The sequence below is a fragment of the Poromitra crassiceps genome (genome assembly GCF_964638095.1).
Source record: "Poromitra crassiceps genome assembly, chromosome: 7".
Lineage (NCBI taxonomy): Eukaryota > Metazoa > Chordata > Actinopteri > Beryciformes > Melamphaidae > Poromitra > Poromitra crassiceps.
The window spans coordinates 13143648-13157107 of NC_139628.1; the positions used below are offsets into that span (position 1 = coordinate 13143648).

The 13460-nt window shown below is 43.2% G+C and overlaps 1 protein-coding gene and 1 pseudogene across 2 annotated transcripts in view; one reads left to right on the top strand and one right to left on the bottom strand.

Annotated features, from left to right (window-relative positions):
* Nucleotides 1–1605: 1605 nt before the first annotated feature.
* LOC310779424 (P2X purinoceptor 4-like) overlaps nt 1606–13460 on the top strand; it is a gene marked incomplete at both ends in the record, with an annotated part of 43486 nt that continues 31631 nt past the window's right edge. Inside the window, 6 exons of the mRNA XM_083639956.1 lie at nt 1606–1724; nt 3367–3514; nt 3615–3695; nt 4320–4383; nt 7500–7596; nt 8949–9029. Of these exons, the coding sequence (XP_083496082.1) occupies nt 1606–1724; nt 3367–3514; nt 3615–3695; nt 4320–4383; nt 7500–7596; nt 8949–9029 (590 nt within the window). The remainder of the gene's footprint in view (nt 1725–3366; nt 3515–3614; nt 3696–4319; nt 4384–7499; nt 7597–8948; nt 9030–13460) is intronic.
* Nucleotides 10735–11769, bottom strand: LOC310779898 (C-C chemokine receptor type 4 pseudogene; annotated as a pseudogene). Its single transcript has one exon. The product of its transcript is annotated as a C-C chemokine receptor type 4 pseudogene (transcript).

Below are 13460 nucleotides of genomic sequence, written 5' to 3' on the forward strand. Positions count from 1 at the left end.
AACCTGACCAGAAGTGTCATGCCCATTGAAACTGAGGGGGCAATTAAAATAATAATAATAATAATGCAAAATTAATGGCGGTCATTAGTAGTAGAGCATCAATCCCCTTTTCAAACATGTGAAAATGAAATGCTGTTAATTATTATAGGGATAGTTTGCATAGCAAGTTAGTTGGCTACTTGTACCAGGCAGCTAGTTAGCATTGTAATGTTAACCATCCTTCAATGATGTTGTTTACATGTCCAGGTAGAGCTGTTATGCCAGTGAGATGCCGGTCAGGATGCAGTTCTCTAAGATAATTAGCATTGTGGATATAGTATTTTTATGTGAGTAACATTTTGGGTGAAGCAACGTTTAACTAGGCCTATATTTCAAGAAAGGTCGCAGCAGTGTAGAAGCTAGTGTGTAGAAGTAAGTGACTAAGCTAATAACCATAACAGCACAAATAATTGACACAAATCTCTAAATATACAGTATTTACCCTAAAGGCCTAAACAGACTCGTCCGTCCGCCTCGAATTGGAGCCGTCTCGCCGTCTGCCGGCGCCAGCGAGCCCTACATGCTAGGACGTCACTACACCCTCCCTCCTCCTGTGGGAGCTCCGTGGGAAAATGGCGGCGATTGAGTGTAAGGCAGTCTGAATGAAATTGAATGTAACGTTCCCAATTCTATGTATTAAATTCTAAAAAAACGACCCTCAACATTTGGGAAGGCTAAGCCACACAACTAGTTCGTTATAATCTAACGTCATGCTTTGAAGGCGACTTTACGACGATGAGCCAAGGCAACGGCCAATCACAACTCTCGTGCAGCTGACGTCACGCACGTATGGTCGCCGCTGAGTTACATTTTCGAGCAGCCCCCGTCAGCCGACGGCGCCCCCTCCCCGCATGACGGCGCTCCACCCGCCGTCATACGGGGAGGGCGGGGCGAGGCTCTGACGGACGAGTCTGTTTAGGCCTTAATGAGAAAAGGAGCAAATATTGATGGTTACAACTGAATAATGACATCACAACGGTCTAATCCTAATGTTAATTTAAAATGAGATATTCCTCTAAATCTGGCTTCAAACGGCCAACATTTTAGAAAAACAGACAGAAATGTGTTGCCCCGATCTCACACTCGCTTGCGTCACAGAAAATCCCGCCCCTAGCTGCCTCATAGGACACTGATTGGTGCAAACCACTGGTGGCTCGGATTCAAAGCAATAGAGCTCAACAGTCACGTGTGTCTGTGTTGGGGGGATTTTGGATTTGTAGTTTGACTTGTTAGTGCAACAAATAAGGCTTTGATATAATAACACGTTTCTGACAACCTAAGTTGTTTTTCATTTGATTTGTGTGGTGTATTTCTGGATCATAGTTGTTTTAACCTATGAAGGACCCTAACCCTAACACATTGTTCAGGCATTCATATGATGAGGAATATTGTGCAACATGTCTTTTATAGATTTCAGCTGTGATGAGGATGGAGAGAGCAGCTGTGGAGGGACTCAGGAGACTGGAGCGGTACCCGGGATGCACACAGGGAAGAGAGGAGAGGAGAGCGCAGAGAGAGAGAGAAGCAGTCAGTCTAGTCCAGCACCAAGCCCACAGACAGACCAACATGTCCAGACTGCTCTCTGCTTTCTGCCTGTACGAGACCTACAAGCTGGTCCGGATCAGCAGTGTGCGGCTCGGCTCGCTCAAATGGATTCTGAACGGAGTCATCTTAATGTTCATCTGGTGAGTAACTTAGGGGAGACTGGGGGCAGTTGTAACATCTCAAATTGCACCGATCAGAAACAAGACAAAACCATGACACTGCATGTGCTCTGTGCTGGGGGGAAAGAAAAAAAACTTTTTTTATATTTTTATAATTATATGATTACTTATTATATTGTTTTAATTCAACTGGAATACATTGTTCAATGATATTAGCCTACATTGTTTTACTATATCTATATTCATGGGAGTTTATTGTGGTCCTTTGTTTTTATGTGTGAAGAGGTATTATGTGTGTTGATATATATATATATATATATATATGTATGTATGTATGTACAGTATATATGTATGTATGTACAGTACACACACACACACACACACACACACACACACACACACACACACACACACACACACACACACACACACATTTTCTTTCCCAATGCTCTGGTGGACCACCAGGCGGAGATTCTCAACTTGCGGCCTGGGGGCCAGATGCGGCCGGCGATAGGGTGCCGGGGAGCCATTTTCTTATTCACAATGAAAACTAACGTTAAATAAAGTTTGACTGAGCTCCAGCTAAATTCTCAAATATTGTCGCCTGCTCGCCGCTCAGGCACTTATGTACTTAACTAACTTAACTAATACAGTAACTGTCCTGTGTGCACAACATTGTCAGATTAAACTCTAGCTGGCACCCCCAAAAAACTACAATCCACTATAGAATTATTATTTTCTGTTTATTAACTGGCCCCTGGCGTCCTGTGATTTTGCAGAAGTAGCCCCCAAGCAAAGCAGTTGAGTATCCCTGTACTATGGTATCAATGTAGTATTCCTATACTATTCCTATAATATTATCGTGTGTCTGTCTACTGCTCAATACTGACCCTTATGTTATGGTATTTTATTTTTATTTATTCATTCATTTTAATCTCCTGTAGTCAGTGTTGCCAACTCATTTCCAAGGACATTAGCTATTCGCTGCTCAGAAAGTCACTAGAAGTCGCCAGATGACGTTAATTTGCATATCAATATAAAGGCTGCACTTGTTATGCACACTGTGTTGTAGCCGTTTTCAAGTTGGCAACATTGCCTGTGGTGTCACTATTTTATTCCTGTGCTGGTGTCAATAGTGACTTTAATAATCTTATATATTTTTTTTTAACCTCTTATAATCCTATAATATTCCCACAGGGACTTATAGTTTTGCGTATGCGTGTGTATAGTTTACTTGTAAAATGTATTATAGGACTACTAGCCTATATAGGATTATTAACCTATTAGTAATAATGCTTTTTTCATTAGGTAAGGCACGTTTTTGTATAGCCTACAGCACATTTTGTACACAAAGGCAATTCAAAGTTCACAAGGATGGCATAAGACGTTAGCCAAAAATACAGGATGAGATTAAAAAAGTTAAAGAGATAAAGAAAAATAGGACATAATTAAAATCCATAAAAAGAGAATAAGGATCAAGTTTTATAGATTTCTCATTTCTTATTCAAATGTGAACCAACCTTTTTTCTCTGTTTCTTTGTTTTTTAACATTATTATTATTATTATTATTATTATTATTATGATTATCGTTGTTGTTGTTGTTGTTGTTGTTGTTGTTATTATCATCATCATATTTTTTATTATTATTATTTATTTATTTCAGCATCATGATGGTGTGGAACAGAAACTACCAGGAGTTTGACCGGGTGGTGAGTACAGTCACCACCAAGCTGAAGGGAGTTGCTCTGACCCGGCTACCCAGTGGGGAGGAGATGGTGTGGGATGTGGTGGACTACAGCGGGCCCTCACAGGTGGGTGCTGCTGCGGCCCCAGGGTGCTGCGTGTTTGTCAGGTATAGGAGGGTCACACATAGTCCAGCTGAATTTGAAGATTGTTTTTCTTTTCTTTTAGGGCAAAAACTCCTTCTTTGTGATAACCAATGTCATTGAGACAAAGAACCAGAAGCAAGGAAAGTGTCCAGACAGTCCAGAGGTGCTTTTCTTTCTTTCTTTCTTTCTTTCTTTCTTTCTTTCTTTCTTTCTTTCTTTCTTTCTTTCTTTCTTTCTTTCTTTCTTTCTTAATAAAATGTTTGTGCAGCAAAAACCATAAGACCACCCACTACTCAGGCACATAAAACGCCCTCATTGACCTCAGGGTGGCGCTATAACAATCACGGATAAGTGTATGCAATTATTATTATTGTTATTATTATTATTATTACTGCACGTTCACAGCAAGGTGAAACAAAGCTTCACTCGTGCGAGTTTGACCGCACGGATTATTCGCCAAAGTTTAAATATTTCAGATCGAGCAAATGGGCGACAAGGCAAATAATCGCACAAATTTGCGAATTTTGCATTGGTGTGAATGCAGAGTCAAGATGATTGCCGCTTGCGCCTACATTTATTATTATTATTATTATTATTATTATTATTATTATTACCTGTATAGTTGAGGTTGTCAGTTTCACATCTAGCTCTAGATCCAGTAGATCTGTGACAGCTTATGAAGAATATAAAAAATATGATCTTACTTTGTAACGCTATACAATGATTCAGATCAACAGTTGAATTAAAAGCCTGTAAGTTCTCAATGTTTCTATTGCAGGATCATGCGTCCAGCAGACTGTGTCAGACTGACCAGGACTGTGAGAGAGGAGCCTCAGACCAGCACCGCCACGGTACGACCCACTATCCACTCTGTCCCTCTGCTGGTGGAAGGCCACAACTGGTGTAGCAGTTAGCACCCATTAGCATCAGTTAGCACCTGTTAACCCCTGTTAGCACACATTAGCACCAGCAGTTTGGCTGAGCAGTGAGAGAGAGCCCAGATGACTCGGGTTCTGTCTGCAAACATCTGCATTGATGAAGTGTCTTTAAGCAAGATACTGACCTCTGACCTCAACAGGTTTGAGCCCGATAGTGTATATGGTTCTTGAAATTAAGACCAGCGAATCATGGACAAAAAATTGAATTGCCAGGTCCCAGGAGGATATATAGCACTTTTCTTAACACATTGAGTGCCAAGGACGTCTGTGGACGTCCTAAAAAAAAGTAACGAGAAGTGCCAAGGACGTCTGTGGACGTCCTAAAATCATAATTCATATTATTCCATAATTCTGCTGTTTAAGGTCGTACCCAGCCAGTGAGCATGAATCCCTTCAAGGGATCACACGGCGCCACCATAAAACTCTACACGGGAGCTGCGCCACCCACCTCAGATCCTTTACTTTGTGCAGGAGAAAACGGAGAAAGCCGTGATCAGAGAGACACCGACGCATGCTGCAGCCAGAGCCACACAGATTGCTCTGTCCGCAGCCGACAGTTGGCTGCGATCCGAGCCCACAACTGAGCTCCTCCGCCTCTGTCTATCCGCCTGCACACAGCCCCTCCACACGACAACCCGCCAGAAAGGCAGCACCCGAAGCCGAACGGCCAAACCTTCTCCCTCAGTCCCGCCTGCCATTTCCTTGTTGCGCTGAAATCCGCCCGGGGCAAAAACTGAGGCTGCGAAGACAGACTGTGTGCGTGTGGGGAGGAGCCCGCAGCTCAGGGGTGGAGAGGGGGGGGGGGGGGGGCACGCAGGCTGCACAGAACCACACCACGCCACCACATCAGAAAACACCAGCCAGAGTCAGTGAATGTGCTCGAAATTAGAGTGCAAAAAGTATTCATAAAAGTGACTATATCTTGAAAAGTAAAAAAAAAACGGCAGAAAACCCTTGAAAGTGCTCTTCTTTCAGAGGCTGTCATTTCATAATGGAACTGTCTAGAAACAAAATTTCTTCTTTGGAAGAAGCAGGAGTGTCCAATGTTTCATTAAAGTCCAGCCCTGTCAATATAGCCCTAATAGAAAAAATTCTATAGCTGTTTTCAACTGAATGGAAGTGAATCTGGCACAGGCTCCAGACAATTTTACTGAAGCGCTGTGGCACTCAATGTGTTAACAAGATCACAAGGTGCTCTACTATAAATTTAGAGGAGAAAATAAAAACGATACAAATTTGGTGTGGATTAATATTTTAACTTCCAGGAACCCCAATGATCAATTGATTCATTATAACTACGCCCACAGACTACAGTATATAGCCTACTGTACCCCGTGTTAATTATTTCAGATGAAAATGTCTCAAAGCCCTCACTGTACATTATGCCCCCCTGGCAACCCCTGGTACCTTTATACACATGGTTTGGGAATTCTCATCCGTTTCTTAATTTTGGAGAGAATGTTGCCATGAAGATGTGCTGTTCCTTGTTTTGTTGTTGAATGAATTTACTGGGTTGAATTTGTCCTTGCGCTGAAGTAGAAAATATTATGGCATGGAATGCATTTGTTGAAGCCATGCCTGGGGACCATGGCCATCGCCATATTAGCTAGGTTTAGCCTAGGTAAACCCAGCCTCCACGTCACCTCCATGTAGCCTACTATCAGTCACATAGAGTCTGGCGGATTAGGGGTTGAGACTGTTTTCAGAGGAAAGCAGAGGGGCAGGAGTACCTCCCTTGATAGACAAGTCCATCAGCCAACCAGCTTAGCACACAGATCACATGAGCAGTACAACAGATGAAGCCATCAATGCGCGTCCTTTATTATTAGCAAGCCAGCTAAGCTAAAAACATTCATAGCTAAGACAACATCTCGAAATACAAGTAGTTTGGATTTACCATTTGTGGGTGACGTGTACCTTTTCGATAACAATCCCCACTAGGTTTTCACGGTAGACATCCAAAGCCAGGATATTTTGCCACTTTGCTTTCATCAAGGCCTCTGGACTCGCATACACAAGCTCACAGCGTCCATGTATTAAGTCCTCATCTTTCTCATTCTCCCCACCGATCTGCAACGCCTTGATTCCCAGATTAGAAGCCTTGTCTATCTAGTTCTCCATTAGCGCATTTAGCGGCGAGACAACAATACCAATAGAGTTCTTGGTAGGAAAAATCTTCTTCATCACCAACGGAGCCAGTTGATAAATCGAACTCTTCCCAAATACAGTCGGAAGAACGGTGAACACACATTTGCTGCCGAGAAACTCCACTAGTGCACGCACTTGTTCTGGTTTAATTGCAGTGACTGAGTCTATTTCTGCTCTAACCAAACTTATAGCTGTTTTCACTTTACTTTCCTCAAAGCGAACGCTCTTTGCCAGCATAGCCATAGCTAGCTCTGGGGTATGCTCCGGAGAGACTGAATGCTAATGATACATCTGCCGCAGTCGTTACACGTCATTGACAAAGACGCACTCTCTGATTGGCAGATCACAGCAGGAACTGATGGTGGCAGTACGCCGTCACTCATTGGCTGCGATTCTGCGATTGAAATCGCTCTGAATAGACAAACTACCAGATGAAACTTACACTATAGACATAGTCTGTGACGTCACGTTGAAGGCTGGGTTCACACAGGCTAAGCTAGGTTGTGTGTCTTTTTTTTTTTTTTGCTGTGTGGTGGAGACTGACCGTTTATTGATTATGCCTGGGTCGATATGAAGGGCACATAGTGTGAGCTAATATCTTTGTGGGTTTGTGGGGGGAAGGGGGGCTCTGAGTGAATCTGGTTGTGTATGTGTATGTGTATGTGTATGTGTATGTGTATGTGTATGTATAGTAGTTGTCTTTATCTAGATGTTTGTGGTTTTTTATCTTTCTTTCATGTAAAAAACACTTGAATCAATAAAAAAAATATATAAAAAATAAGAGAAAATAAAAACACAGCTAAATGACATGCTTGTTGGTTGGGGGTTGGTCACAGCCTTTCCAGCATCATGCAGACTCATGCTGTCTTCTCCTCATTCAGGTGTTCAGACCGGCTCCTGTGTGAAGTTTGATGAGATGAGAAAGAGCTGCCAGGTGTCTGCCTGGTGTCCCATCGAGGCCAAGACCAAACCGCCCAGGTAAACACCACACAAGACCAAACCGCCCAGGTAAACACCACACAAGACCAAACTGTCCAGGTAAAGACCACACAAGACCAAACTGTCCAGGTAAACACCACACAAGACCAAACTGTCCAGGTAAAGACCACACAAGACCAAACTGTCCAGGTAAACACCACACAAGACCAAACTGTCCAGGTAAAGACCACACAAGACCAAACTGTCCAGGTAAACACCACACAAGACCAAACTGTCCAGGTAAACACCACACCAAACTGCCCAGGTAAAGACCACACAAGACCAAACTGCCCAGGTAAAGACCACACAAGACCAAACTGCCCAGGTAAACACAATACCAAACTGCCCAGGTAAAGACCACACAAGACAAAACCACCCAGATAAACAGCACACAAGACCAAACTACCCAGATAAACACCACACAAGAGCAAACCACCCAGTAAACACCACACAAGACCAAACCACCCAGGTAAACACCACACAAGACCAAACTACCCAGATAAACACCACACAAGACCAAACCACCCAGGTAAACACCACACAAGACCAAACCACCCAGGTAAACACCACACAAGACCAAACCACCCAGTAAAGACCACACAAGACCAAACCACCCAGTAAACACCACACAAGACCAAACCACCCAGTAAACACCACACAAGACCAAACCACCCAGTAAACACCACACAAGACAAAACCACCCAGTAAAGACCACACAAGACCAAACCACCCAGTAAACACCACACAAGACCAAACCACCCAGTAAACACCACACAAGACCAAACCACCCAGTAAACACCACACAAGACCAAACCAATCAGGTAAACACCACACAAGACCAAACACCCAGTAAACACCACACAAGACCAAACTACCCAGTAAACACCACACAAGACCAAACGGTTCTCAAGATACGTGAAGGACAGAGAGACAGACAGACACTGCTGGCATTATAGTGTACTGTAGATAGGATGGGGCAGTTCAGTGGTTGAATTCATCCACAAAAGCACAAATGACTTCTTCCTCTACAAAGTTAACCAGCAGTTAGTTTGTCCGAACTGAAGCAAATCACATTTTGGGGGAATGGAAAGCTTCAAATCACAGCAAAATATTTTCAGTGTTAATTAATTAATTAATTAATTAATAATAATAACGTAATTAATTAATTAATTAAAGGTGAATAAATACCCCATAGCTTCTCAGTGACAGAGAAAAGGTGTGTGACACTCAGCCTTCTAGCAGACATTGCCTCTCCAGACTGAGAGATAAAAGTCCAGTCTTGGTTGCTGTGTGTTATTTTGAAGCCATGCCTCCACTGTGCAGTGAGATGAGTCTGTATGTATGTCCTGCAGGCCCCCTCTGCTGGCAGCAGCTGAGAACTTCACTGTCCTCATCAAGAACAATATCAGATTCCCTGCGTTTAACTTCATCCGGTGAGTCTGCTTTCACCCTCTTCACTTGACAACTGCAGTGTGAGGCTGTAAATCATACCTAGTTTGTTACAACCCTTACGTGTAATGGACACCTCCTCGTGCATTAACCCTTAGCGTACTTAACGTTTACATAGAAAGATAAATAGAATCAATGTTTCCCCTTGGACAGCTGAGAAAGTGGTGGACACTGTAAATAATTAGCACTGTGAAGATGATACAAGGATGCCAACTGCCATAAAACACAGAAGAAGAAGAACCTGCGAAAACAGAGGTCTATAGTCTATAGTTGTACAAAAAAAAATCTTTTGTTCACCAGAATTTATCTAATCTATTTTTAAATGTGTTAATTGAAGGAGCCTGCACTACATCCTCCTCATTATAATATATAAATAGAATGAGCTGTATGTTAGAGGATAATTTCTGTTTCTTTTTTCAAACCGTACGTATGCATCTATGTACATATACAGTTATGTAGGGCACACATATATGCACCATATGAAACGATCCAAATCCATATATGGCCATATGGAAACATATGTACTTATATGCAGCATATATCCCAATTCTATGGGTAGATATGTGGAAAGCATATTATATGATGTGCAAATATGTTTCTTCCATATGCTGCCCAACACCACACACACACACGCGCGCACACACACACACACACACACACACACACACACACACACACACACACACACACAACCCTCAACCCTCGACTCAAATGTAGACACACATGGCACATATCCCACACGGAAACCAAACAACTCAACCCACCACCACACACTCGCACTTCAGGATCAGGATCAGGATAAACTTGATTGTCCCCGAAGGGAAATTTGTCTTGGCCAACAGTGCTACATCAGCTGCCTTTCATTCATACATCCATTCATTCATAGATAATAAAAAGGACAAGAACAAGTATGACATACAAGGCGACAGGTCTACACGTTTTATGTGGTGGAAGATGCACCTTACAGAAGAAAGCCTGATTATATTGCACTGCCTGCCAAAATATATTGCACTATGATGATAATAATAAAAAACGTCCAAAGGAGAAAGATAAAATGAGCTATATAAAATTAATACGAAACTACGGTTAAAAAAAGTAGCTTACAAATGAATAACAAGTAGATTAGCAATAAAAATAATAAAACCATAAAAACCATAAAACCATAAAAAGACAGAATGAGGGATTTTTAGATTTTAGATTGAGCAGGTTGTCCAAGGCGATGGATGTTGGGAGGAAGGAGAGCTCATAGCAGTTTGACTTATACCTGCATGCTCTGTAACGCCTTCCTGAAGGTAGAAGTTTATATTCTGTAAACAGGATATGGAAAGTGTCCTTCAAGATACGGAGGGACTGCTTAACAGTTTATTCAAAGATTGATTGAAGGGATGCATACTTTTTAATTCAAATCACCTTCATAGCAGTTTTCACCATCTTTTCAATTCTGGATTTGTTTTCGACAGTGAGGGAGCCAAACCAAGAAGCTAAGCCGTATCTTAACAGGCTGCCTAGAACGGCATTGTAGAATGTTAACATGATTTTACTACTCCGAACAATCTGAGTCAGCGGAGGAAATGTAGTCTTTGAGCCAATTTCCCACACAGGTAGTCGACATGCACGTTCCCTCCCAAGTATTTATAGGAGCCAACCTGCTCAATTACATTATCACTCATAATTGCAGGGACATGTACTTCACACTGCAGTGGACCTGTCATCCACGTTGGTGGTTTGCCAGTAGACCGAACCATTGATTGTGTCCTTGTGGGTGAAGGTCCTCCTATTATGGCACAACCTACATGGAGAGCTGCTCACCAGCCTCCCCAGGTTCCTCCTGAACGTCTCCCTGACGAACACATACAGGATGGGGTTGAGGCAGCTGTGAGAGTAGGCGATGGCCTCGGTGGCCTGGATCGCCTGCCTGATGGCCTTGCTGCTGTGGCAAGCCGTGTAAACATGCATTAGCTCCAAGGCTTTGAAGAACGACGTGACGTTGTAGGGCACCCAGCAGCAGAAGAACACGGCCACCACTACGAGAACCCATCGGATGGCTGGATGTTTCTTGGATGACTGGCTGCACAGGAGCCTCCGGATGATGCGGGCGTAGCAGAAGCCCATGACGGCCAGCGGGATCAACAAGCCGAGAACGTTCATTTTGAAAAGGCTGAAGATGCTCCAGAAGTGCCTGCCGGGTGCTAAGCTACCAGGTATGGAATATAAAGGAGCGCAGAATTGAGACATATTACCATCTTTCTTTCGAGACTCCTGTACTTCAAGAAAGATGAGGTCTGGAAAAGAAGCCGTAAATGCGGCCAACCAGGTAACAGCGGCCGCAAAAATCCCAAAGGAGCGCGTCGGTGCCCGCAGAGCGTACACAGCGTGGACTATAGCCAGGTATCTGTCAATGCTCATAAGGGTGATGAAGAAGATCCCGCCATAAAAGCCAATATAGTAGACACCCAGGACCACCTTGCACATGCCGTCCCCGAAGGACCACTGGTCACGGGCTTGGTGGGCGAGGAAGGGCAGGGAACACACCAGGAGGAGGTCGGCGAGGGCCAGGTTGAGCAGGCAGATGTCTGACATGCTGCGACGGCGCGTCCCGCAAGCGATGACCCAGAGGACCAGAGCGTTGCCCAGGAGGCCCACGATGAAGAAGATGGAGTAGAGGACAGGGAGAAAGTGTTCCGCGTGACCCTCGTACACACACAGCCCCAGGTCCTCATCAGTGTAGTCGTTGTAGTCCCAGTACTCATAGTCAGTGGTGTTCCCGCTGAAAGGTTTCTCTGTAGAGCTGGGAGAGAAATACAGCCAGCAGGAAACACAGATGGATTATTAGGGAAATTTCCAGGATTTCAGATCACTTTTCTTTAGGTTAACTATGTAGCAAGAAATACCAGATTGTTGTGCTTCAACAGATATATATATACATATATAGTGTTTCCCCTACCATTCTACAGGCCTGGCGGGCCCGCCAGGCCGACAACGCCCCCACCAGGCCAGAATTTATTATTATTATTATTATTTATTTATTTTTATTTTTTTTCCCCCCTGCCCTCCCCAAAATGTCAATAAACCTTTATGGCATATTATTACAATACAACAATGCTGGTGTTGACATGTTGACAGTAATAGAATATGCCAAATCATTCAAAACAATAAGCATTTTGATTTTAGGACCATCGTGCCAGCGTGCGCCGCTGTTCGAAAACGTGTCAAAGTGTGCCGTTGCCTGGGAAACGCACATCCCATAACACAACTGTTCGCATTGCATCCCATAATACTATGCTGATACTTGGGATGCCATTGCGAACATAGATGTGAACAGGTTAGCTAAAAGTTTAGCGTTGCTAGCGAGGGCTCCCACCGTTGCGGTCGGGGTACGTTTCGAAATCCCTCCAGGCCTGAAATTTTTTCTAGGGGAAACTTATATATATACATATATATATATATATATAAACTCCTCAAAAAAAGTTCGGAAACGTTATTAACGGTCGATTATTTCTCCCCTTTAATAATAATAATAATAATAATAGTACTGTATTGTATATCGTTTGGAAAGCCTGATTAGTCACCTTTACAACAATGTACAACTTGTAAGGATCATGCATTCGTGGAATGAGCAACACAGCTAACCGTGTGGGTGTGGGTAGCGCCCCAATTTTTTCCCGCCAAAATCCCCTGCAATATTCTTCTGTTGGTATTCACTCTTGTTTTGAGTTGCTTGGTGGATTGGATGATTGCATTCTCCCACAGTAATAAGGAAAAAACAGCACATATTGGCCATTTTTACACTTTATTCATTTTACACTGTCAGGGACCTCAGTAGCGTGTGGAAGATCCATACGCAACCACAACAGCTTGGCACCTTGGCACTGCAAATTAGGTGCCAATCAGGTGCCAGTCACACACCTGTGTGTGACATCACATTAGTGATGCGCGGGCCGCAGTTATAACCGCGCTGACCGTGAATATCCCGCCCCGTGGGCGGGCCGGATCATAAAAATAAACATTCTGATTAATAGTGGATGGGTTGCAGGTGGTTGAAACGATGTATCATTAATAAGGAAAAATAATATTAATTACGTTCTCTAGTCTATGAACGTATTTTAAGCTACATTTTTTGTCAGGCACATTCTTAGTCCCCTATTGTAGATCCCCCAAAGGACCCACCGCCGTAAACAAAACAATAGTCATGTGCTAGGTCGCTAGGCTCCACTTTTGGTCCATATACAGATATCGTCAATGATATCACCTTCAAAAAGGAGTCTCCGCTGAAAACGTGTTTGAAGAGAAGACGCGTTTGTATTTTCCCATTCAATGAGGCAATCCAGTAAACTAAACTTAAAGCTATAGCGTTAGCCGAGTAAACTACATGAGGGCAAGTGGTGGACTGGACATAATACAGCATGGAAGTTTAT